Genomic DNA, 23,503 nt, shown 5'->3' on the forward strand with positions numbered 1-23,503 from the left:
CGGTGCCCACCGCACTGGTAACGGGCATCCCGGTGATGCCCCCCGGTGCCGGCCCCGTGGCGGCACGGGCTGCCCCAACGAAACCGGGAGGTGTTTTGCAGCGGGGATGGGTGACTCCCCACGGTTCCGGGTCACATGCGGGGTCTTCCCGCGGGGGTCGGGGTACCCAGGCCTGGAGAGAGTGGCGGAGAGAAAAGAAAGCCCAAACGTGTTTGTGCCCTGCAGTGTCCGGCTCGGACAGGGGTGTCGGTAGCCCTTTCGGTGGCCTCTGCCAGGTGGACGATGCTCGGGCACCCATGGGGCTGGCATACGGCTTATGGGAAATTAATGACTCCAACAGCACGGGCAGGGACGGGCTCACCGGCTGCCCCAGCAAAAATAATAGCGACCTCCCAGCACGCATCGTCTGACCCTTCTGATTTTTCAGGCTGCAGATTCATCGCAGATATTTTTCCCCTTTGCCCCATTGCATTGCTCATCCTTCCCCAGCCCCTGGGGGCTGGTTTGGCCCCGGAGAGTGCCGAAGTGAAGGCAAGTGGCGATTTCAGGCCTCACGGGGGGTCACGGTGCCGCTCGGCCATGCTAGGTAGGAAGCGGAGCTTGTTGGGTTTGGGGAGCAACACGAGAAAACCGGCAATTCCAGTTCCTTCTGGACATGTCTCCTTCAATCGTCCCGCTGGGCACCGCTGATAAATAATCATGTCGGCAGCACTGCCTTGTGTGCCAAAGGGCAGCCTGCACCGGCCAGGCAGGAGCGTGTCCCTCCTACCTCCTGCCCTTCCACCGTCTTTTGGGCTTTTCGGTGGAATTTGTGCCCCGCGCAGGTGCAACTTTGCTCACAGTCGCAGAGGTGCCTTGGGCAGTGCCGTGTACGGGGCGAGTGGGTGGTCACTCTCTGTTAGAGCTAAACCCCAGGCTCGCTGGCTGATGGTCACGTTCACCACCTGGAACTGACCTTTTTTTCAGTAACTGCTGAAAAACTGTCCTAAAGGAGCTTTATCCTAACGTGGTTTCCTGTAGCAGTGCTTTAGGTGAGAGCAAAAATGTTCCGGTGTCAGTACGTGGGTATTGATCTGCCTTTTACGTCTATTTATAGCAGCAATGCTGCCGGTTGCCTTTGTATTGCGGGGACACCGGTGGCATGTCTCCTCTGCGCACCTTCGCCAGCCAAGGATTTCACACCACCCTGAAAAATAATGCTGCCGAAACCGAGCGCCCCATCTCCTTTGCCCCGGTGAAGGCTGGGATGATGGGTATGGATGGGGGTTGCTGGCCCTGGTGTGATCCTGGGTGCTCACAGGTGATGTGAAGGTCACCTGCTTTCCCTGAAAATGCTTTTTGAGGTCTCGTGTTGGGGTGATGCAGACAGCCCCCTCAGAGTGGCCACGTGTGGGAGGTGGGAAGCCGCTTTCCTGCAGCGGGCGCTCGCTTTGCAGCCTGGCAGGAGGCAAAACTTGCCCTTTTCTGTGGCCGATTTTTGCTTTCCTTGAACAGGAAGGTTAAAAATCCAACAAGCTCTGGAGCCGCCGGGAATACAGCATGCGAGTACCGAGTGGTGCTTTTTTGGTGTAATTTGGGAAGGAGAAGCATTAGGAAGGGAACTCCGGAGCAGCCGTTTGCAGTTCAGCTGATCTGGCAACCCTCGCGCTGCCTAGCCGGCGAGGTTTCCAGCTCGACGTCCTGCTGCCAAAAAATCACTCCCCGCCGCGGCGTCACACCGGGACCCGGCATCCACCTGCCGGGTGGGGATTGCAGCCCTATGGGATGCTGGGGCTTTGGGGAGCCGTGGGCGGAGAGGATCACGCCGTAATTAAAAGCAGCCTGGAAAGAAAGGGTGGATGTAAACTGTGCTCCTTCATTTGGGTGCTTTGATCCCAGCTTTAGTCACCGTCTTGGTACGTGAGGGCTGTGAGTAAGGCGTGAGGGCTGCACACGTGTGGGCTCCCACAGCCCGCGGCTGGGCAGGTTTTGGGGTCGGACCCCCCCGCCAGCAGGGCTGGGGCTGCACCGCTCCCCGGCGGCCATGGGAAACCATCCGCAGGTGGCATGAAGGTTTCGGCCAGGCTGGTTGTGCACCTGCAGTGACAACCGGGACCTGCCCATCTCCGGATGTGCCAATGATGTCCCAAAGCAGCTGGGTCGAGGGTGAATCTCCCTGTTTCAGAGCTGTCCTCCACAGCCCGGCTTTGCCAGCCAGCTGGCAGGGACGTCCTGAAGGCACGCGTGTCGAGGCTGCAGCATCGCCCTGTGCCCATCCCTGGTCCCACCATCCCCTTTTTTTGGAACTCCTGGCCAGACTGGGGTTTGGAGCCAGTGAAAACACACCTGAGCTGGCAGCCCCAAGGGCTTGGCATTGGTTTGGTGCCACCATGGTTTATTTGGGACCACGCTGGACGCGGTGTCTCTGTCGTGGCAGTGCTGTGGGTGGGCTGGGGGCTGCCCCTGCATGGGTCTGCTCCTCTGTGCTGGACGTAAAATGGCTCAGTTGAAACCACTGTGCTGAATCACTAAGGATGAAACCAGCCTCCCCAGCAAGCTCCCGGGCTGAATTTTGGCTGGTCGGGCTGGAAATGAGATTATGGGCAATAAACACAATAAAACCACCGGCACCAATGGGAATGACAGCCGTGTTTTGGGACAGGCCAGCTGGGTCCCAGCCCTATCCCCGTCCTGCCGGGCAGCACTTGGTGGCTGAGCTCCTGACGTGGGACGACATTTCCTTTCCCGGGGGTCTGCCCTCGTCTCGCACATTGGCCGCCTCCGGCTGCGCCTCCTCCCAGCCCTGCAGGGGTCAAGGCTGAGCCTGGCTCCTGATGATAGGTTGGGACGAGCGTGATGGGTTGGGACGAGTGCGTTGTGCTGCTCCTGCACACGGCGGGTGGTAAAAATCCAGGTTTGGGAGATGTCTGCCCCACTCCCCCTGCCATGCAAAGCACCTCAGCAAGATGCAATAAACCCCCTTTAGCAGCTCTTTGCCGAAGATGTGTTTCTAAGCCCTGCCTTGCAAAACTGTCGGCTTGTCGCGCTCTGGTGCGTGATAAACCTTGCTTTCTGTCAATAAACCATCATTTTGGTGTCGTACCAGCAGGTGCCGGCAGCCCTGAGGGCCCATGGCCCATCTCCTCTCTGGCCAAGCTGCGGTTGAGAGTGGTCTCTCCGCCAGCTCCAGGCTTTTGGGTGGCTGCGGAGGTGCCGGGTGCTTTGGGAGAGGTGGTTGCGCTTCAAGTGCCTGTTCCTGAGCACTCCAGGCTCGTTAACCTTCGGGGATAAGAGGATTACAGGAAGTCGCCAGCTTAACTCCACTGCTGCTTTATGGCCCCGCACGGCGGGGTAACACCGGGGCTTCCCCGGTGTGGGAAATGCAAAATAAGCCCCTCTTCCCAGCAGCTGGGCTCAGCGTTTCAGAACAGGCTCACTTTTTGGAATGCACTCACGGTGGTTTTGCCGCTGTCATGCCCGGTTCGTGGGCTCATTTGAGGCAGATTTGGTACATCGACATCTTTGGCATCGCCCCTTTGGCACGGCGTCGGGTTCCTCCTGCATAAGTCAGGAGCACCTGATAACTTGGCATCAGGTTCCTCCTCCCACAGAAAGGCGCCTCGATTCGGAGGCGTCCCCTGGACAAGCAGCCGTGTCAAAGCAGGTGCTTTCCCTGGGAGGGGAGATAAGATTTTTTTTTATAAGGTTTTACGGCTTGTGGGGCTGCAGGGAGGGACCGGGTTTCTCTTCCGGCATGAGCACCAGTGGCAGGGCCGCTTCCTGCCTTCCCAGCTGGGACCTTTTTCCTCTACTGGTGACTGAGGGCTCACAGAGATGGGCACAGCCCGAGCGCTTGTGGGAGGGTGAAGCAGCTCGGTTGAGTCTGCAGGGACCTGGGGAGGAGGAGGAAGAGCCTCATCGATCACAAGAACTCGGTTTTGCAGCCCGTCATCACGTGGGACATGCAACCGACCCCTGTCTGGGGTCATCTTTTGGAATAAACTCATAATTTAAAGCGTGCTTGATCAAACACATTAAAATATAGATAACCCTCCTCTGATAATCCCATTGCTCTCGATTTTTGCTCCATTGAAACGGGCATCGCGGCTGCCGCTCCGTCCTGACTCAGGGGCTGCATTTTCCCCACGCGCTGTTTGCACACAGCAATGCTGTCAAAAAAAAAAACAACAAAACAACCCACCACCCCCCAGTTCAAAGGCTCCTTGTCATTAGTCAAACAACCCTGGAATTTGGCATCTCACTGTTGTGCTTTAACGCTCACCGGGCACGGCGCTGAGTTCCAGCATTTGTTTCCCGGGACGGTGACAGCAGGGAGCATCGGCAGCTGAGCACCGGCAGTGCCCAGCTCCGACAGATTGTGCTGGGGATGGGGGGTTTTAACCGGCTGCTTTGATCATGGATAAAAGCACCTGTTTTTCTATGTCACAAATGACTTTGAGGTGACAAATGTGTTATAAAATTCAAGGTATTCCCCAAAAGCACTGGGTGGCTGGGCTGTTCCCAGCTGGCAGCGCACCCAGCTCTTTGTTTTGGTGGGTGGGTTGGGGACTGTGAGGGTTGTGCCACTACTGACAGCCGTTCTCTCCTCCTCTTGCAGGCCGTCAGCATCAGCAAAGCCATAAATACACAAGAAGCACCAGTGAAGGAGAAACATGCCCGCCGTATCCTTTCCCTCGGCTCACCTGGATGGCATGGAGGAGATCCAGTGCCGAGGCAGGAGGGGTTTCACCCCACGGGGCTGGAGCAGTGGGAGGTTTGGGAGACAGGAGACCCACACAGACCTTGGTTGGGGAATGGTATCGTGTAGGTCTGTCCATCAGTGAAAATGCAAAGAAGAGCAGTGCAATCAAATTGCATTTCTTTGGCGATAAAACGCAAAGGGCCCCAGCGCACCCTGCAGCAGGGGAAGGTGCACCAGAAAAAAATAAATGGGGGTTTTATCTGCAAGTGCAGCATTGTGCTGGTGATCTCTGTGCCTGCAGTACACTCGGTGCATGTCTCCTTTTTCATGAAAGTTGAACAGGAATAGTGCCCAGCCCAGCGTGTCCCCTGCTCCTCTGTGTGTCTGATTGGCCTTGACCACAGGGAAGGGATCATCCTGGGGACGCACCATGAGAAGGGAGCATTCACCTTCTGGTCCTACGCCATTGGGCTGCCCCTGCCCAGCAGTGCCATCCTCAGCTGGAAGTTCTGCCATGTCCTGCACAAGGTCCTGCGTGACGGCCACCCCAACGTGAGTGTCCCCTCTGAAACGTCCCTCCTGTGTTGCCGACGGGGAGGAAATTTTTGGCTCTTGCTGACATCCCTCTGCAGAGATGGTGGGTTTCCTTCCCTGCACCGGCCACCTTCCCCAGGCCATGGGGCTGTGAAGCACTCTGTTATCTCACATCTTTGAAACCTCCCCATGCAAAGCCCTGGACCTCTGGTTGCCATTGAAGGGCTTGGAAAACTTCTCCCAAAGCTGGAGCGGCATAAGGGGCTGGATCCATCCTCTTCCCCAGCTTCAGGACAGGCAGGTGGGCGCTAGTCCAGATCTGTGCCAGCCCCCCCATGCCACATCCCTTCCATTTTTGTCCCCAGGTCCTCCAGGACTGCCAGAGGTACCGCAGCAACATCCGAGAGACAGGGGACCTGTGGGTGAGTGGGGCAAGGCAGAGATTTGTGCCTTCCAGGGGATTTGGTGGTGGGTGCTGAAAAACATCATGGGCACGGGGAGGGCAAAGCACCACCTGAAATAACCTGTCATCTCTGACCCTGCTGGGTGATGCTTTTGCACATGGTGAAGGGCAAGAGGGTGAAAGCTGTAAGGCTGGTGCAGATTGACCGGTACACGCAGGCTCTGCTGGATCTGGTCACATCGCTCTGGATTCTCCATGTTTCCCCTTGTGTCTCCGGCAGGGTCATTTGCACGACAGGTACGGGCAGCTGGTGAGCATCTACACACGGCTCCTCCTCACCAAGATCTCCTTCCACACCAAGGTGAGACCCTCTGCTGCCTCTCCACCCTGTCATGCCAGCAGGGATGGGACTTTGCCGGGGCATGTGTCGCACCAGCAAAAATATTAACAGCAGCTGCTGTTTGTTTTTGGGTTTTTTTTCCCCTTTTACAAAGCATCCCGAGTTCCCTCCGGCCCTTGAAGTGTCAGATGAGGTGCTGGAAAAGACTGCGGGGACAGATGTGAACAACATGTGAGTGTCCTGGCAGGAGTAAAGCACGCGGTGCATGGTTGCTGGCTCCGTGCCTCCCAGCTGGCAGCGTCCTGCTATCGAAATGGCTCCTGTTCAGGGCAGCCATCAGTGTTTTATAAATCGGTTGGATGGTGCCTGATTCCTCCTGCACCCCCAGAGTGGTGAGGAGCGTAAATGCAGGGAGGAAAACCACCAAATTCTTGTCAATCTGAGCCCTTGCCGGCACAGGGACCTGCAGCGAACGTGAGCAGCCAGAGCAAAGGTGTGTCTGCCACCAGGTGATGGGGTTTTGTTTTTTTTGGCAGCTTCCAGCTGACGGTGGAGCTGTTTGACTACCTGGACTGCGAGCTGAAGCTGTCGGAGTCAGGTGAGGAGGCGGCAGGTCCCTCCCACTTGCCCTGAGGCTCTTGAGCAATAGTTTCGCTCTTTGGTCGGGAATGGAGTTCCAGCTCGGGAGGCTGAGGTTGGAGACTCACGTTCCTCCTCCTCCGATGAGATTTCTGAGGGCATTTCTCAGCCGGATTCCCCTGTTGATGCTCTGTAGAGGTGGTTGTAGGAAAATATTTAAGGAACGTGGCTGGTTTTAGCCCACCTGAGCAATGCAGACTGTTGTTTCAGAGCAGTGCTGCTCTGAAATATTTTTTTTTTATTCTTTTTTTGGTACAACCATGTTAATCATATGTGTTACCCAAATCCTTTCTATCCTCCCAAAGCAAAGGATGGGGCTGTACCTCTTTCTAAATACTCATTTCCCCTTGTTGAAATACCTCTGTGGAGGGCTGGAGGCCCCTGCCCATGTTTGCTTCTCTCGCTTCCTTCTCCAGGAGTTTTTAGATGGCTTAAAAATGCGGTGGTTTCTTCCTCCGTCGCGAGTCAGGAACACGGAGCTGCCCTGGAAAACAAGGCACAGTGGGAGAGACTGTGCCCCTGGCTCTCATCAGCCTCCCGCTTCTCCTCCTGACCCAGTTATACAGAGAATTTATATTCATAAATACTTTAAAGCTGAGCAGGGAAGAAGCCAGAGTGGATATGCTGGCTGGATTTCTGCCAAGGGAAGGGATCTGTTTCCAAGCCAGGGCAGGCGAGGCTGCGGTGCCAGTGGGCCCGTCCCCTGCCCTGGGATCCTCTCCCAGCTCCCTGCACAATTAAATGAAGCAGAGCAAAACCCCTGGCCTTCTCTGGCCACGTCATGCAGCGGCAGCTCCTGAGGGCAGCCGTCCTGCCTTTGCATCAGCCTGGGGTTAAATCCCTCCTTTTTGGGGTCGGGGTACCTGGGGCAGAGCTGAGCACCACTTCCCTTTGCCACTGCGGTCCCTTTGGATGTTTTTCTTGCTCGGAGGGGGGTTGTTCCCAGCTCAGCGGGACAGGACGGGCAGCAACCCTGGCGTTTACCTCATGTCCCAGCAAAGCCACATCCGTCGTGGTTAATGATCAAGCCGAGTGGCCCGGAGCAGGACGGCTCTGCAAACAAGGTGCTGGCACCTCACTGCACTCAACCCTTCAGTTTTCAGGCAGCTCAACACCTCGATGGCAGTCTCGCAGATGTCGGCAGTGCAGTGCCGCCTGGCCCCCCTCATCCAGGTCATCCAGGACTGCAGCCACCTCTACCACTATGCTGTCAAGTTAATGTTCAAGCTGCATTCCTGTGAGTCCCTGGGGATGTGCCCCATGCCGGTCTTTTCCCGGGTCAGGCTTCTGGCTGGATTCTCGGGGATCAGGCTTGCGTGAGTGGATGCATCCATTGCCATGTCCCTGTATCCCAGCCGGGCTCTAAGGACCCACTCCATCCCACGTAGACATCCCAGACGAAAGAATTAGAAGGACTTGTCCTTGATGAATTCAAACTGATATGCCTTGGCCTGCTAGCCCCCTGCACGGGATTGCTGGGCAGTGTTGTGCCAGGGGCCTTGTGTGGGTATTTTGGGGTTCTCATGCTCACTTCTCCCTGTGTCACATCCCTGGTACCTACACTGGGGATGGGGGCACGGCACTCCTGTCCTGACCGCTCCCATCCCACTCCCACCTGGCTTTTACCCTGCTGACTTTTGCGGCTGGAGGGATCTGGGCGCATGAATAAATTTGCAGCCCCAGATCAGCCATGGCTGTCCCCCGCCTCCATTACCGCAGGTCTGCCAGCTGACACGCTGCAGGGCCACCGAGACCGTTTCCATGAGCAGTTTCGCAGGTAACCTGGGGCCGAGGTGGGGTGGCAGGGTCCCCTCCCTCCTGCCAAGCCCCTCCACTGCCTCCCCTGCAAGTGGTTTTTCTTTCCCTCTTCTCCAGCCTCAAAAACTTCTTCAAGAAAGCATCCGACATGTTGTATTTCAAGCGGCTCATCCAGATCCCCCGGCTGCCAGAGGTATGGTGGGATTTTGGTCATACATGATGCTTTAGAGAGCCTGTGAGTTCAGGGTGGATGAGAGTGTCCCCACAGATGGGTTCGGGGGCTGGGGACACTGTGGAGGGACCCACCGACCCATTTCAGCAGCATGGGGATAGCTGCCTCCCTCCCCATGGCAGTCTGCCTGCAGTGGTCCCCAAAACCCCAGGCGATGCCACCATGACTTCTTGTCCCCACAGAGCCCCCCAAACTTCTTGCGGGCATCTGCGCTGGCCGAGCATGTGAAGCCAGTGGTTGTCATCCCTGAGGAAGCCCCTGAGGACGAAGAGCCAGAGAACCTCATTGAAATCAGTACGGCTTCCACCACGGAGCCACAGGTAGGGGCACGGGGATGGGATTGGGACCCTGGGATGGTGGGGGACAGGCACCCACAGCCTGGCTCAGCCCCGCACCCTCTGTCTTCCCCAGGTGACCTCAGATATATTTGAGCAAACCTTCGGGCCACCCAACGGCATTCGGGACGACAGGTATGGGGGTCTAGCAGTGGCAGAGGTGGGGTGGCCGCTGCCACATGAGACCAGCTTGCCTTTTTCCACAGGGATGCGCAGATCGAGAGCCTGAAGAAGGAGGTGGACATGCTCCGTGCAGAGATGGAGAAGATTAAACTGGAGGTAAAGCCTGGCCGGGGAGCAGCCAGTGTGGGAGAGCAGGGTGGTTTTTGGTGCTGTAGCATGGAAACCCTGATGGGATGCAGTAGGAGCAGGGTCCTGGCACCCAGCACTGTGTTTTGGGGCCTCTGCCAGTGCCAGGACCTGACTCCTGATGGAGATGGGCTGGAGGCATGTGTGACCTGTCCCTTGCTGTCCAGACCAGCTGTTAGCAGCAGGGACAGAGCAGCTGCGGGGACTGAGGGGAGAGCTTTCCTATGCATTTCACAGCTGTTTTGCCCAAATCACAGCCGGGCACCTGGATAGGGATGGTGGGGAGGGCAGAGTCATTGCTGGCATCGGTGCCCAAGTGCCTGATGGTGTCCCGCAGGCGCAGCGGTACATCACGCAGCTCAAGGCGCAGGTGAACAGCCTGGAGGGTGAAGTGGAGGAGCAGCGCAAGCAGAAGCAGAAGGCGCTGGTGGACAACGAGCAGCTGCGGGATGAGCTGGAGAGGCTGCAGAGGGCAAAGCAGGACAGCGACAGGTCCCAGCGGCTCTGCGCCGAAGCGGAAAGTAGGTGCCCTACAGTGTGCGTTGGCTGCGGGGTACCTGTGCCACGACTGCTGATGCTTTCTCACCCTGTTCAGAGAAAGCCAACGCCACCGAGATCCGCTACACGAAGCTGAAGGAGAAGCACAGTGAGCTCATCAACACGCACGCCGAGCTCCTGAGGAAGGTAACGCTGCTGCCTGTGCCAGGCAGGGACCAACCGCTGCCTTTGTTCCTCAGCCACCGCTGGTGTGGCTCGTGCATGCCCAGCCCCACCTCGTATTGGTCCCATCGTCCTGCACCCAGGGATCTCTGAGCACTGGATCAGGGGCACTCCTTGAATTCATGTCCACGGATGGTCAGTGTTTTGGATGTTGTGAAAAAGGCATCTCCAAGCTACTCTCCCAGCCAGAATTTGGGCAGAACGAGCATGGCGGTGGCGAGGGTCCCTCCTCGGAGTGCCCAGTAATCCTCGTGTCCCCATGCAGAACGCCGACACTGCCAAGCAGCTCACAGTCACGCAGCAGAGCCAGGAGGAGGTAGCACGTGTCAAGGAGCAGCTGGCGTTTCAGGTGGAGCAGGTCAAGCGGGAGGCCGAGATGAAGGTAAGCCACCATGGTCCCAAGTCTGGCCCCACTAGCCTGGCACTGAGCCCTTCCCAGCCTGGGGAACGTGGTGGCTGTGCACAATTTGGGTGCAAGGGGTAGCGGTGGTGTTGGTGTCCATCCCTGGTCTGGGAAGGAGTTGCCCTGGCAACTCAGGAGGGTGTTATTTAATGCGTGCTTCATTCCCTCTTGCCCAAATCTGCCATTTTGTCCCCCAAGAAAATGCCATGGTGCACATTGATGGTTTGGGTGCTTTTGTTCTCCGGGGCCCAAGCTAGGGGCTGCTCCCAATATTCCTGCTCTGGGGAAAGGAGCCCTTTCAGGAGACTCCCGCCCAGAGACCCTGAAAACGCCTTCTACAAAACACGGCCGGGGTCATTCCCATCATCCTGGCTGTGTGCCGGTGCCAAGCGGGGCCAGAACATGTTTGCAGCAGCTGAGCCCCCAGCACGGGCGTGTGGTTGCAGCTGGAGGACCAGAGTGTGCAGATGGAGCAGCTGCGGCAGGAGCTGGATGCCCGGCGGGATGAGCTGGACCAGGCACAGTGCTCGCTCAGCCACGCCAAGAAGGTACAATGCCGGGGGTGCAGGATGCGCCCAAATCCCCATCACAAATCCCTGTCATGCAAGACAGCGTGCCTGCCACCACTGCCAAGCCAGCGGTGCAAACAGCAGCCCAGGGAGCAGTCATTGGGCTGAATGCAGGTCCACCTCATCAGTGTCATGAGTTGGGCATGTCCTCAGCTCTCCCCTGCATAACTGCTGGGCTCGCAACCTGGTGACAAGGGGTCTCCTGGCCCCACTGGCAGGCAGGCGCGGAGCTCAGCGCCCAGGTTGAGGCCCTGCACGCCGAGAAGGAGGTGCTGAGGCGGTCGGTGAGCGAGAAGGAGTGTGAGCTGCTCTCCACGCGTGGCCTCATTGAGGAGAAGGAGCTGCAGCGGAGCCAGGAGGTGGACAAGGCTACGAAGGAGATCCGCGAGCTACAGGGCAGGCTCCTGGAGAAGGTACAGTGCTGTGTGGAGAGCCTACTGCCCCTCTACTTGCTGGGGCAAGATGTGTTTGGGGGGTGCTGAGCAGTCGGGGGGGCTCAGCCGAGCCATCACTGATGTAGCTGGTGGGATATGACTTGCAGCAGCAATAATGGGATGCTCGGGTCTAATCCTGCAAAGGGACTCTCGAGGGATATGCTGGTGATGGGGGGGGGTCTTGTGTCCCAGTTGTGCCGCTCATCTGTTTGTCCCACCCCACAGAGCAACCAGGAGCAGAGCCTGCAGCAGAAGCTGCTGGATGAGCAGTTTGGCATCCTGCAGGAGACGGTGCGGGAGGCGGAGGACATCCTCCGTGACGCGGTGGCCAAGCTGGACGACCCATTGCATGTCCGCTGCACCAGCTCCCCAGGTACATCCCGCCCGACCACAGGGGCTGCAGCCCGCAGTCCCTTCTCCCTCCAAGACAGATGACATTGCATTTCAGCTTCCCCCAGGCATTTTTTCCTACCAAACATCACACCCAAGGAGGTTAGGGTCAGACTTCCCAGGAGTGAATTTTTAGCTCTGCTCTCAGCACTATTTTGCTCAGATTTCAGTGCTGTTGCCTGGCCAGAGCTGCGAGGACCTGAGCTGTCTTGGCTTCCGCTCAGTGGTACCTCCTGGAGTCAGCGCTCGTGCTCGTTCAGACACTCGGCAGCCTGACCATGCTAATGAAGCTATATTTGTTGCAGATTACCTGCTCAGCCGGGCGCAGGCAGCGCTGGAGTCCACAGACGCCCTGGAGAAGGGGCACGCGCAGTACGTGGCCTCCATGGCAGGTACCTGGGGCTGGGGACCGGTGGCATTGCTTGCACCTTGCTTTTATTTTTATACATCCAGCAGCCCCCGGCTGCTTGGGGGCTGTTGGCAAGCGTGCAATGCCCTGGTGATGGGAGGACATGGGGGATGGAGTTGGAGGGTCCCCATGCCCTCATTCAAGGAGCAACCTGCAAGCTGGAGGGGTCAATACTGACCTCTCCAAGTCCTTGTACTGATCCTTGGGTGCCTTCGAGGGTGGGTTACAGCCCCCAGGGCACAGCCAGTAGTGCCTCGGGCTGGCAGTGCCTAACCGTGTCCTCTCGCCAGCAGACGCCGCAGGGCTAGTGGGGGCTCTGGCCCTCTTCGCACACCTGATGGCCGACACCATTGTGAACGGCAGCGCCACGTCCCACCTGGCTCCCACCGACCATGCTGACCGTGAGTGCCGTGCATGGACGCAGCAGGTGTTGGGAGGGGGGTTTATGCTCTTGGGGCTTCTTTTTGGGGTGGCTGTGCCAAAGCCTCCTCCGCCAGGGGCTGGATATCAGGCAGATCTATACAGGGGCTAGCATGGTCCCCCCAGCTCCCCATGCTCCCCTTCCTGACATTCCCTCCTCTCCAGTGCCCCTTCCTGGGCCAGGAACATCGCTTTGCTCCTGGAATCTGATTTATGCTCTTTAAGAAATTTGCTGGATGCCACAGATGCTCAGCACCATCTCCGCGGCCGAGGGGAGGAGAGAGAGAGGAGGGTGGCAGGGCTGGGATGAAGGGGGACCCCTTGCCCAGTGAGGGGCCCAGTGCCAACCCATCCTCACCCCAGGGCTGATGGAGACATGCCGGCACTGTGGGCAGCGGAGCCTGGACTACCTGGGTGAGCTGAAGGACAAGCAGAAGCTGGGGCATGCCAAGCTGGGGGACGTGCGGCAGGCACTGCAGGGGGTCCTGCAACTGGCCCAGGTAGGAGATGGAGCCCAGTGCACCCACCTTCCCACCCGCATCTGGAAGGGTGGGTTATTTACCAGTATTGCTATTTCGTAAGCGAAAAATCAAAGCAGGCAGTTAATGTAGAAGGACATTGCCTCCATTTGTCAAGGCGGGATGTTTGCTCACAGACTTCTGGCTGCACCTTGATGGACAGCTTTTTAAAAAAATAAAACCAAAAATCAAACCATGGCTTTCCCCATTGTCCAGAACTGAAATTGGAGATACTGTGTTGGAGTGAGCACTTTGGGGTGGTTTGTCCCCCATACCCACAGGTTCTGGTGCTTTCCTTGAGCCATCTGAGCTTCACGTGCCAAAGACCCTTCCTGGTGCTGCATGGAGACAGTCACCCTCAGATCAGCTGAAATCTTTCAGCCCAGTAACCCCTGCAGAATAAAACTTCCCAACTTTCAGATATTTCTTCTCATGAAGCCCCCATTAGTCTTTTCCATTAAACTGCTGTTAATTCAAAGGCTGTCAGCTCTCCAGAGCCCTCTGGAGCCCTGCCCTGCTGAAACTGCTCCTGTGATCAAGTTTTGTCACCTTGATTTGAGACATTTCTTACCTCTGAGGTCCCTGTACCATGTTTGCTGCAACTTGGTGGTACATGGGCCTTCACCCTTGTGGTCTGCAGAATACTGCTCCTGCAGCTTTATTTGTTTAGGGGGAAAAAAGGAGTTGGATACCTTGGTTTGGTGTTATTCCTTACAAATATTCCCTTCTCTCCCTCTGCCTAAAACCTCCTGGCGGTTGTTGCCTCCTCTGGCAGGAGCTGAGGCCCAAGAGCTTAGACATCAAGCAGGAAGAGCTGGGGGACATGGTTGAGAAGGAGATGGCCTCCACCTCAGAGGCGATTGAGGATGCCGTCAGGCGCATAGAGGTGAGACGAAGCTGCAGGATGGGCCATTTTGGTGCCTTGGGGCAGCAAAGCATCCATCTCTCCTCCACCCTGCTCGCCCTCGCAGCAACATGGCATCCAATCCTTCCTCTTGTGTTTCCCAACAGGAGATGATGAGCCAAGCCAGAAACAAGAGCTCTGGTGTTAAGCTTGAAGTGAACGAGCGGTAAGTTTTGAGGGGCGGCATGTGACAGCCGCAGGCAGGTTTCTGTCCCGTGCCCATAACCTGCCGGGCTGTGTTCTGCTCCAAAGCCCCGCATGCAACCCAGTCCTGCATCATCGTGATGCTGACCATGAAATTCTCATTAAAAGGGTGGACCTTTCTCTTGCATGGCTAAGCCAATTGTTCACAGCTGCTTTGTGGGCTGCTTAGAAGTAACCTGCAGGCTGGCTGGTCTCCAAAAAAGACCCATTTTCTAACTGAGGCCAAAGCCTGCTTCCCTGGATGCGGCATCAGAGGATGCTGAACACTTTATCTCTTGTTCCCCTACAGGATTCTGAACTCCTGCACGGACCTAATGAAGGTCAGTACTGCAGAAACCTATCATCTGGGGTGTCAAAGGCTGCGCAAAACTGTAACTTCCCACCATTGGCAGCATTAATCCTTCTCTATAAAATCCCCATCAAACACCAAAACCTGTTTTTCTTCATTGCAGGCTATTAGACTTCTTGTAATGACATCTACAAACTTACAGAAGGAGATAGTAGAAAGTGGCCGGGTAAGTCTTCCGCTACATTCATCTCTGCACCAACATGATATACAGGAGAATTTCCCACAATTTGCAGAAACACCTGCTGAATTTTGTGCTTTCCCATGTTAGCAATACTCTGGCAGTCTCGCTTGCTGGAGATGGGCTGCCCAGCCCTGTGCTCTTTGCACACATCGCTGTCACCAAAGCCTTGTCCATCTAAAGATGATGGCCCAAACTTGTGTGTTTTAAACCCAGCCCAAATTCACTGGCTGGGGTCTCCAAAGCTAGTTTTCTTGATACGTATTTAAGCAGGCCAGTAAGAGCGGCCTGAAGGGCACAGAAATGCTGCCAATCCCTTGCATTATGACTTATATATGAATTTATATATTTTTATATTTTATATGGATATTTTTTGTGGCTTTATATATTGTATATTAGAAACAAGTTAATACAGGCCATAATATTCTCATAACAACAGGGGGCAGCAACAACTCAGGAGTTTTATGCCAAGAACTCACGCTGGACCGAAGGTCTGATCTCTGCCTCCAAGGCGGTGGGCTGGGGAGCCACGCAGCTTGTGTAGGTACCCCTGCGACCTCTCCCACGGCTACTGCAGGAGGCTTCTCTCCAAGCATGGCTCTGCATGCTTGCACCCGGGGCTGGCCCATGCTTTTCCATCAGCTGATACCTTAAACTGTCCCGCTGCTGAGTCTGCATGGAGCATTATTGCTAGTACCTTAAAGAGCATCATAGACTGGGTTGGACCACTGGCTACGAAATCACAGTCATTGAAATAGGGACTGCCAGTTCCTCCTTGTTTGCAAAGTGTGAAAGTTGCTACAATCAAATACTCCATGTCCTGGTTCCCGTTCGGATGGTCACAGATGGGATGGTTGGGATCAGGGCAGGGAATCCCCATGCCCGCGCAGGAAATGTGGGCGTCTTTTTGGACAAAGCTTTAAAAATCTCATCCACTTCATTACAGAAATACAATCCTGCTTCCATTGATATTTCACACCCATCCAAAACTTCTGGATCTGGGCTTTGATTACCTGCTTTGTAAATGAGCTTTAAATAATTACAGGCAAAGCTGCTGGCTCAAGGTCTGATGCTGAATTCTAAGGGTATAGCAGGAGATAAATACTCTGCACTTGCTTCGTAGTGCATGGTGAGTATCTCTAACACGATCTCCCTTCTGACCTGTAACGCAGAGAGTCAGCAGACAGAGTTGTCCTGCATACGGGCAAATACGAAGAACTGATCGTCTGCTCCCATGAAATTGCCGCCAGCACGGCCCAGCTGGTGGCTGCCTCCAAGGTGAGTATCCCAGCAAGATATCTGCATACGGCTCATCAAGTTTTAAGTCATTTTGTTCCCATACTGTTGTCCCATGGATGCTTTTGGGCAGTGGTGCGTGGCTGTCCTGTCAGCCAGTCCTGCAGCTTCCTCCCAGAGCAGGGAGGAAGGGAAGCTCTTACTATTTTCAAGTCAGTCTGTGATTTTAATCCATGTGTCTTCACCTGCATTAATATTCCCACACCTAGCAGGACTTGCCTTGGAAATGAAGATGTGTAAAACCTCCTGTCTTCCTCCTGTCAAGCTGATTATGTAAAGAAAATGTTGATAACTAACGAGAAACCCCAAATAAGCAATTGCAGGAGCCAGCATTGAGAATGATGGATTTTTGGTCCTTGCCACCTTTCCTATTTGTGTGGGTGAAAGTGATGGGTAGAGGTTTCAGTGGGCAAATGGGGGTGCAGATGGGGGGGAGGAGGACCCGTACTGCTTTTTACAGCACATGGTTTTAAAATTAAGGGCATGGTTAAAAAAAAAATAGCTCTGTCTTCACTGATGCTGCTTATCCATGTGTGCTCGGCTCAGGTGGGAGCAGAGCTGGTTTGGTGTCCTGGGGCTGAAGGGCCTTGCAGCAGGGGTCATTTTGTCTGGCTGTGATGGGATCATCAAGAATAAACGTGTCCATCTGTCCATCTGTCCTTTCTGCCCCCAGGTTTTCACGCCTAAGGACCATTCTGACGTGGTGTGCTCGGTGTCTCTGCTCTAATGCAGAATATGACTGCCTGGGGGCTCCCTCAAGCCAGCGAGCACCCGTGTGGTGGTGCCGTGGCGGGGACCCACAGCCATCCCTGTGCTCTTTGCAGGTGAAAGCCGAGAAGAGCAGCAGGAACCTGGCCCGGCTCCAGGAGTGTTCACGCAACGTCAATGAGATGGCAGCCAACGTGGTGGCTTCCACCAAGTCGGGGCAAGAGCAGATTGAGGAGAAAGGTGAGGTTTTTGCAAGGAAAGGGGAAGGGAAAAAAAAAACCCCAAGTCCCTTCCTGGCCTGATGAACACCCCGAGGTGCCCATCTGGCTTTGCTTTGGCACATGAGGGTCCTCTGCAAGGGGTGCGCTCAGCGAGGACCCCCCATGTTTCTCCACAGACACCATGGACTTTTCGGGGATGTCCCTCATCAAGCTGAAGAAGGAAGAGATGGAAACACAGGTACATCCATGAGGGTGGATTTGGTGCTGCCGTCTTCAGGCCAGACTGAGGTCCTGATCTGGACCTGCACACGGCAGGTTCCTTTCTGCCCCTCCACTCCCCAGCATGGCGCTAGGGATGGCAGGGGGGCGGGGGGGGATCATGCCCCCAGGGTGCACAGGAACCAAGCTGGCTGTTTGGGTGCAGGTGAAGGTTCTGGAGCTGGAGAAGCGTCTGGAGGGCGAGCGGGTGCGCCTGGGCGAGCTGAGGAAGCAGCACTACGGCCTGGCCGGGGCCTATGAGGCGGCGGAGGAGGGGGAGGCGAAGCCGGCGCCGGCCCCGAGGCGAGGCATCCTCAAGAAGCCCCCCTTGGCCCAGAAACCCAGCCTTGGGGAGGTAGGGTCCCCAGGGGGTAAATGTACATGGTGGGGTGCGTTCACAGCACGAGTGACTGATATTTCATTTTATTCCCCTTCTCGTTTCAGCCCGAGCGAGACGCCGGCCCGTAGCCACCTCACGGGGTGAACTTCTAGCGGGGGCTGGCTGGGTTTTCAACAGATCACGCTGCCTTCGCGCTGGTGTGCCTTCATGCGCGGGGGTCTCCTCACCACCCGGCCTGGAAAACTGGATATTTTTTTTAAAAATACTACTTTTTTGTTGTTGTTGTTTTGTTTTTCTTCACTTGATTCCTATCCATAGAGCAGGGGGGCTCCTGCCTGCTCCCAAGGTGGCATGGGATGCCATCCTCCTCCTGGCCTGCCAACTGGCTCTCCTGGTTTAATTTAATTTGGGGTTCGTTTGGGTTGAAATTTTTTTTTTAAACTTTATCAGCACTAGAAGTTTTCAGTAAATGTAGCTCTCTACTGCACTGCTCAGACCCTTTCAAATAACTGAACTGTTTTTAAAGTAGGAAACTGTTGGGCTTTTCTTGCAACCATTTTTTAAATTCCCCTTTTTCAGCTTGAGGAATAATTTGACTTTGTTTCGGCACGGGATCAGCCCTCAGCAGCGAGGGAGACGGCCTTAACCGGCGCAAGGAACAAGGCTTTTGTAAGGGGAAAAGCAGTTACTGGCACACACTGGCAATAATGATACAAACATTTTTTTTTCTTTTCTATTTTTTATTACTACAGCAATGTCGGGATCAGTTGCGTTACGTTTTATATTTAAGATAATTAGCAGAATTAAATCTAACCGTGGCCTGCGGGAGCCAGGGGATAGAGAAGTCTGCAGCAATAAGGAATTACTGATGTGGAAAGACACAGGGGCAGCTGTATCTTCCCTTGGAGCTACTACCATGATGTAGATTATTAAAGAAGCAATATTTAAAATAGGTGTTGTGGTGCTTGGTCAGCTTGTTGGTGGGGAGGGGGCCAGTGCTAGGGCCATGGTTGAAGCAAGCCAGCCCCAAATTGCAGGGCAGAGGCTGGCAATAAAGTGCCTTGAAGATAATTAGCTAAAGCACCATGGTGGTGGCATGTGTGGGACATCGATGTGTGACATGGCCCTGTGCTGCTGACAGGTGAGTGCATGGGTGGAGGGGGTGGGAGGAGGGTGTGATATCTCTCAATATCTAGATATGTGTGTGTGTGTGTATACACACACATATGTATAGATACAGCTATTCAGAGGGGTGTGTGGATATACATATTTGTATATGTATATACAAATGTGTGTATATATATATACACACACCCCCCTATGCATATGCACAGGTTGACACACAAATATATATATCTATCTTGCGCTATAGCTATACAAATACAGCTACATATCAAATGTTATATTGTGTATATCTTGCTTTTCCCTCTATGTACATATGTAATGGTATAGCTACACCTATCTAGCTCTATACATGTGTATCTATATCTACACATATGTATCGCTCTAGATAGAGGTGCTATAGAGTCATGTCTATATGTATCTAGGCATATATGTGTATGTATGCACATATATATAGTTATACATCTATATAGCTAGTCATCTATCTATATGTATATATGTGTGTGCATCTCTATATATGTCTGCATATATATATTTTATTTATATTCCTCTGCCAAAAAAAAAGCATTTATGTGTATGTATATAGCTGTATTTAATTATGCAGTTGTCTGTCAGTACGGCTGTAGTGCTAGAGCAAGACCAGCCCCCTGCCCAGCACAAGCAGCTTACCAAGGCAGAGTAACACATTAATTTCTGCAGCATATGATCACCACAGGGCTCTTAGTGGCAGCCAGGGTGACTGGCAGCCTTACTGAAAGTAGCTTAAATAAAAAGCCATCCAGCCACAGCAGCACGAGTGCAGGATCAATGCTGCCTTCCAGCTTCCAGGGCAGCTGTTACCTGCAGCCTCACAGCTCTTCCTCATGACCACTGGCACACACCTGCAACATTTACTCTATGATTAACAGGGACTATCTGCAGGGCTGAGTGTCATTGCACCTCTTGGTGCAAGTTGGATACACCCATGAAACGGTAAGACTGAAGCATTTGGAGCTCAGCAAGAATGCCCATGACAGGGTGAACACAGCTCCCTTGTATTTAAGAGGAGATTTGTGAGGATCCTTTTGAAAAAGGCTAGAATTAGTGTTTCCATCCTCCAAAACATTCCTCAAATTTCATACAAGCCACAGTAAAAGCCATGACTTTTCATTCCTATGATTAACAATAGGCTATAAAGCAGTTAACTGGAATTGTAAGTTGCTGTATCTCAGGAAAACACATTTATAAGGTATTTTATTACTTATTTTAGTTACATAGCAGTCTCATGATGACGTAAGATTTCCAAGGTTACATGTCACAAAACAGACTATGGTTTTATGAGCTACAGACAGTATAGCAAGCAACAATTCTAATTTCCCAACCAATTTTATGTATAAGGTGTGTACCATATTAAAAGGCTTTGGCATTAATACTGGTATTACTGGGCAAGGCAAGCAGCTGGTCTAATCCTGCAAGTTACATTGAGAGCATCTCCAACCCAAAGATTTACATCCTTCTCAGCCTTTCCATGAAGCTACAGAGAACCTCTTATCTACAGCAGAGGAGAGCTGGGAGAGGGTTACCCAGCCATGTCCCTTGGGTGACCGCTGTCACATCGGGTGACAATATCTATCAAGATACAGCAGCAACTGTGGCCAGCTCCATACTGAGTTTCATTTCTTTAAGAAACCTTTTCTCTTGGTACAAGGAAGCACTTTCTGCAATAGCTTGCCATCTATTTATAGATGGTGATAAAGATGATCTATTTGCTGGGAGACTGACATCATCCTAACCACTCACTGCATTACATTTCATAATGGAAATACTGATTAATCAAGAATGCTAACTTTTAAAATCTCACTGCTGTAAGTCTAGCCACAGATATATTTAAAGAATTCAAAAATAAAGTAAAACATGGCTTTAAGAATGATGCTATGGGTAAATGTAACTTGTTTAACACCACTGCTGTTTTGCTATGATTTGCTTAAATGGATACTTACAGAGGCTGCAGGGAAAACCACCCAGGCCAGCACATACAAAGTCTCAAAAAATAACAGCAAAAATAAAAACAAGCTCCAAAGCCCACTTAAAGTATAACCCATGTGCTAAATTAATTTTTATGCCAAAATTAAGTTTACTGTCCAGTCTAAGATTTTCTTAACTCCTACACTTTTTGGAAAGTATTTGCTATTTGTAGCAGACCAAAAAAAAAAAAAAAATCACAACTGCAAACTATGTATGCAAAGGTTTATTTTAAGACTCTGACAAGACATCCTGCTATACAGGATCCAATTTGTTAATGACTTTTAAATACCATTATTTTATCTGTGGAGAGAGGAAGATGTTTAACTTGATGTGCTACTGAGAACAAATTTTACTCAGCACCTGTAACAAAAGCAATGGGAAATAACCAAGCAAAAGTTGTGAAATATTATGTTCTGCTACCTTCCACCAAGGTTAGTACAGTACAATTTATTTTTTCTTGAAGCAGCTTTCAAACAGCCTGTTATCAAACCCCTCCTTTCCCCACCCTTTGGCTCCCTCAGCAGCCAAATCTCCAGTAACCACAAATTAGTTTGAACATGAGCACACAAAGCAGCTGAAGTTCAGTAACAGCATTGCTACAGACAGCAAAGTTTACAAAACACAAGTCTCTCTTGGATCATTGGGAAAAAAAAAAAGTCCATTGAAATCAAGCACACGAATAGAAAACACTACTGTTACATGCTCTAGGAAGTCAGGTAAAAAAAAGCTTCCATAGAAGTATGGTTTTAAGAGCCCTTAATTAAAGCCATGAGCAGCAGCCACCCATTTGCAAGGTAGGTTATTTCCCTTCTGTGCCTAACCTGCCCATAGCAGTGACTAAGCCAGAAGTTGCATGCATCTGGGCAGTATTATTTTTAGCAACAGTACTTCCTGAATAACCCCATCAGAAAAATTACTTGGGAAATACAGAAATATCAGCTAATGCAATCATTTAACAGATGCCTCATAGGTATGCAGGTTTACATCAAAACAGAAAAATACAAAGATGGCATGTATTCCCCTTACAAACCACCTATCACATCTGGTAGCACGAGACAACTAATACACCAGCCCAAAGGACATTATTACATTTCCACATTTCTCCACAATCAGCATTTTTTCCTCAACCAGGTGGTCTCATTCCAGTGCTGAGAACTGCAGTCACTTTGTCACCTCCCCTCCTCTGTAGGATGCGGTTGACTTCTTTCAAGAGTAATGAATCTCTCAGAAATTAGCCCATCCCAAGCAGTGGTGGCTAGAATAATGTGCAACTTTAAGGGCACATAGCAAGGCGTGGAATTAGCTTATGTGGTTGAGAAGAAACATTTTTAGCTTTGAAGGAAAAAATAATTCCTACTCATCATCTACAAGAATGCAGAAAAAGCACCCTTGAACAGGTTGGAGATAGTAAGTAGCACTAAAAGATACCCTTTAGCTTACAGCAGGATCCAGGGTTCAAGGAATGCACTAGCAACTCTTCCAGCCTCAGCAGTCTGCAATTTGTCCTGCAGGTACGGAGAAAAAAGATTTGCCTTCAGGTGAGGTTGAGAGCCCACCATGGGCTGCCCAGGGACAGCCTGCTTCAGGGACAAGATGTCAGCTGGGGCACCAGTGTCTCAATAAGGCTTCTCTAAAACTTCAGTTGAGACAAAAATTTCTTAAAACAACTCAAAGCAACACGTCTTGTTTCTAGTGACAAAGTCTCGGAGAGGTAAACAGAGATACCTGTAAAAGACTTGTATCAGGGCTGATGAATATACAACCAGAAGAGGACTCAAATTACAGGAACAAGTGCTACTGAAAGATCTGTGTAGGCTTGCATGGCCTCCAAAACCAGTTTGCAAAGGGAGGGGACAAGTCAAGACCACATGAAATACTGCCAGTGTGTCATTGACATACCACTTGCCTTTTTTGTTATCCTTCACACAAGCAACATGTGCATCCCCTATCTGGCAAGGTTCTCTTTCCTTTGCACAGGGAACAATCCCATCCAGAATGATCTCTGGGTGCATGTGAGCCATGGGAAGGGCCATCCAAACCCATTTCGGAACAGGCACTTGGAAGTTTTGCATGCACCTTCTTCAAGCTGCAAAGCACAGGTGTTTTCTGCAAATTCTTAGAAGAGGCAAGTTGAGGAACTGCAGATTTTACATAACACCATCCCTTTCCCTCGCCCACCTGCCCTGAGTCAGCACAGCAAGCTTTCCTCATCTGTACTTTCCCATTTCTGCATCAGCAGAAGGTTATCAAAGCTCCGTAGCAACCACAAATGGAACGTATCAAGAGACAATTAAAAAAGGGATTTTCTTCCATATCCTATCAGTTATTCTGCAGTAGGACTTCTATTTCACATTGCTATTAAAGTGACAGATACCACAGAGAATTACATCAGGTCTTTTCTGTCCTCTGACTCATATTCCTAAACAACTTTGGTTGACTCATTTCTCTTAACTTGTCTTGGCTGAAATCTATGTTTTTCCTCTTTTAACAAATAAAAGTGGCTTTCCCCCTTCCTTCAGCTTTTCCAGGTGAAGATTCTGAACTCTTCCACTATTCCAGCTCATTGTCGGAAGCCAAAACAAAAGCAAAGGGATTCCACCTGGGAAGACAGCTCACCTACCTCACTGCCATGATCGCAACATGCAGAATCTACTCTGAGCGTACCTATCCTATATCAGCTGCATACAAAATGGACTCGCTACATCCAGTCACTAAAAACATGGCCAGATTTAATAATGAATAATTAAAGTTATTTTCTTGCAAATTTATGTTCTACATTCACCTACAACTGGTTTTATGTTGCTGCATAAAACCCACCACTAGTA

At 52.4% G+C, this 23,503-nt stretch overlaps 1 protein-coding gene across 1 annotated transcript in view; it reads left to right on the forward strand.

The window, feature by feature from the left end:
• The window catches only part of HIP1R (huntingtin interacting protein 1 related), an 18,345-nt gene extending 560 nt beyond the window's left edge, over positions 1–17,785 (forward strand). The window contains exons 2-32 of the mRNA XM_010582211.1: positions 4,598–4,661; positions 5,091–5,233; positions 5,581–5,637; positions 5,899–5,979; positions 6,113–6,189; positions 6,495–6,556; positions 7,694–7,834; positions 8,317–8,374; positions 8,473–8,548; positions 8,770–8,907; positions 8,999–9,057; positions 9,129–9,201; positions 9,569–9,752; positions 9,827–9,915; positions 10,217–10,333; positions 10,801–10,902; positions 11,142–11,336; positions 11,583–11,730; positions 12,053–12,139; positions 12,450–12,557; positions 12,940–13,076; positions 13,870–13,980; positions 14,106–14,164; positions 14,492–14,522; positions 14,655–14,717; positions 15,169–15,269; positions 15,902–16,007; positions 16,850–16,973; positions 17,131–17,192; positions 17,379–17,567; positions 17,657–17,785. Coding sequence (XP_010580513.1) covers positions 4,598–4,661; positions 5,091–5,233; positions 5,581–5,637; positions 5,899–5,979; positions 6,113–6,189; positions 6,495–6,556; positions 7,694–7,834; positions 8,317–8,374; positions 8,473–8,548; positions 8,770–8,907; positions 8,999–9,057; positions 9,129–9,201; positions 9,569–9,752; positions 9,827–9,915; positions 10,217–10,333; positions 10,801–10,902; positions 11,142–11,336; positions 11,583–11,730; positions 12,053–12,139; positions 12,450–12,557; positions 12,940–13,076; positions 13,870–13,980; positions 14,106–14,164; positions 14,492–14,522; positions 14,655–14,717; positions 15,169–15,269; positions 15,902–16,007; positions 16,850–16,973; positions 17,131–17,192; positions 17,379–17,567; positions 17,657–17,680 — 3,066 coding nt within the window. The 3' untranslated portion in view covers positions 17,681–17,785. The remainder of the gene's footprint in view (positions 1–4,597; positions 4,662–5,090; positions 5,234–5,580; positions 5,638–5,898; positions 5,980–6,112; positions 6,190–6,494; positions 6,557–7,693; positions 7,835–8,316; positions 8,375–8,472; positions 8,549–8,769; positions 8,908–8,998; positions 9,058–9,128; positions 9,202–9,568; positions 9,753–9,826; positions 9,916–10,216; positions 10,334–10,800; positions 10,903–11,141; positions 11,337–11,582; positions 11,731–12,052; positions 12,140–12,449; positions 12,558–12,939; positions 13,077–13,869; positions 13,981–14,105; positions 14,165–14,491; positions 14,523–14,654; positions 14,718–15,168; positions 15,270–15,901; positions 16,008–16,849; positions 16,974–17,130; positions 17,193–17,378; positions 17,568–17,656) is intronic.
• Positions 17,786–23,503: the final 5,718 nt, after the last annotated feature.

The sequence above is a fragment of the Haliaeetus leucocephalus genome, unplaced genomic scaffold (assembly GCF_000737465.1).
Source record: "Haliaeetus leucocephalus isolate CR32 unplaced genomic scaffold, Haliaeetus_leucocephalus-4.0 Scaffold840, whole genome shotgun sequence".
Taxonomy (NCBI): domain Eukaryota; kingdom Metazoa; phylum Chordata; class Aves; order Accipitriformes; family Accipitridae; genus Haliaeetus; species Haliaeetus leucocephalus.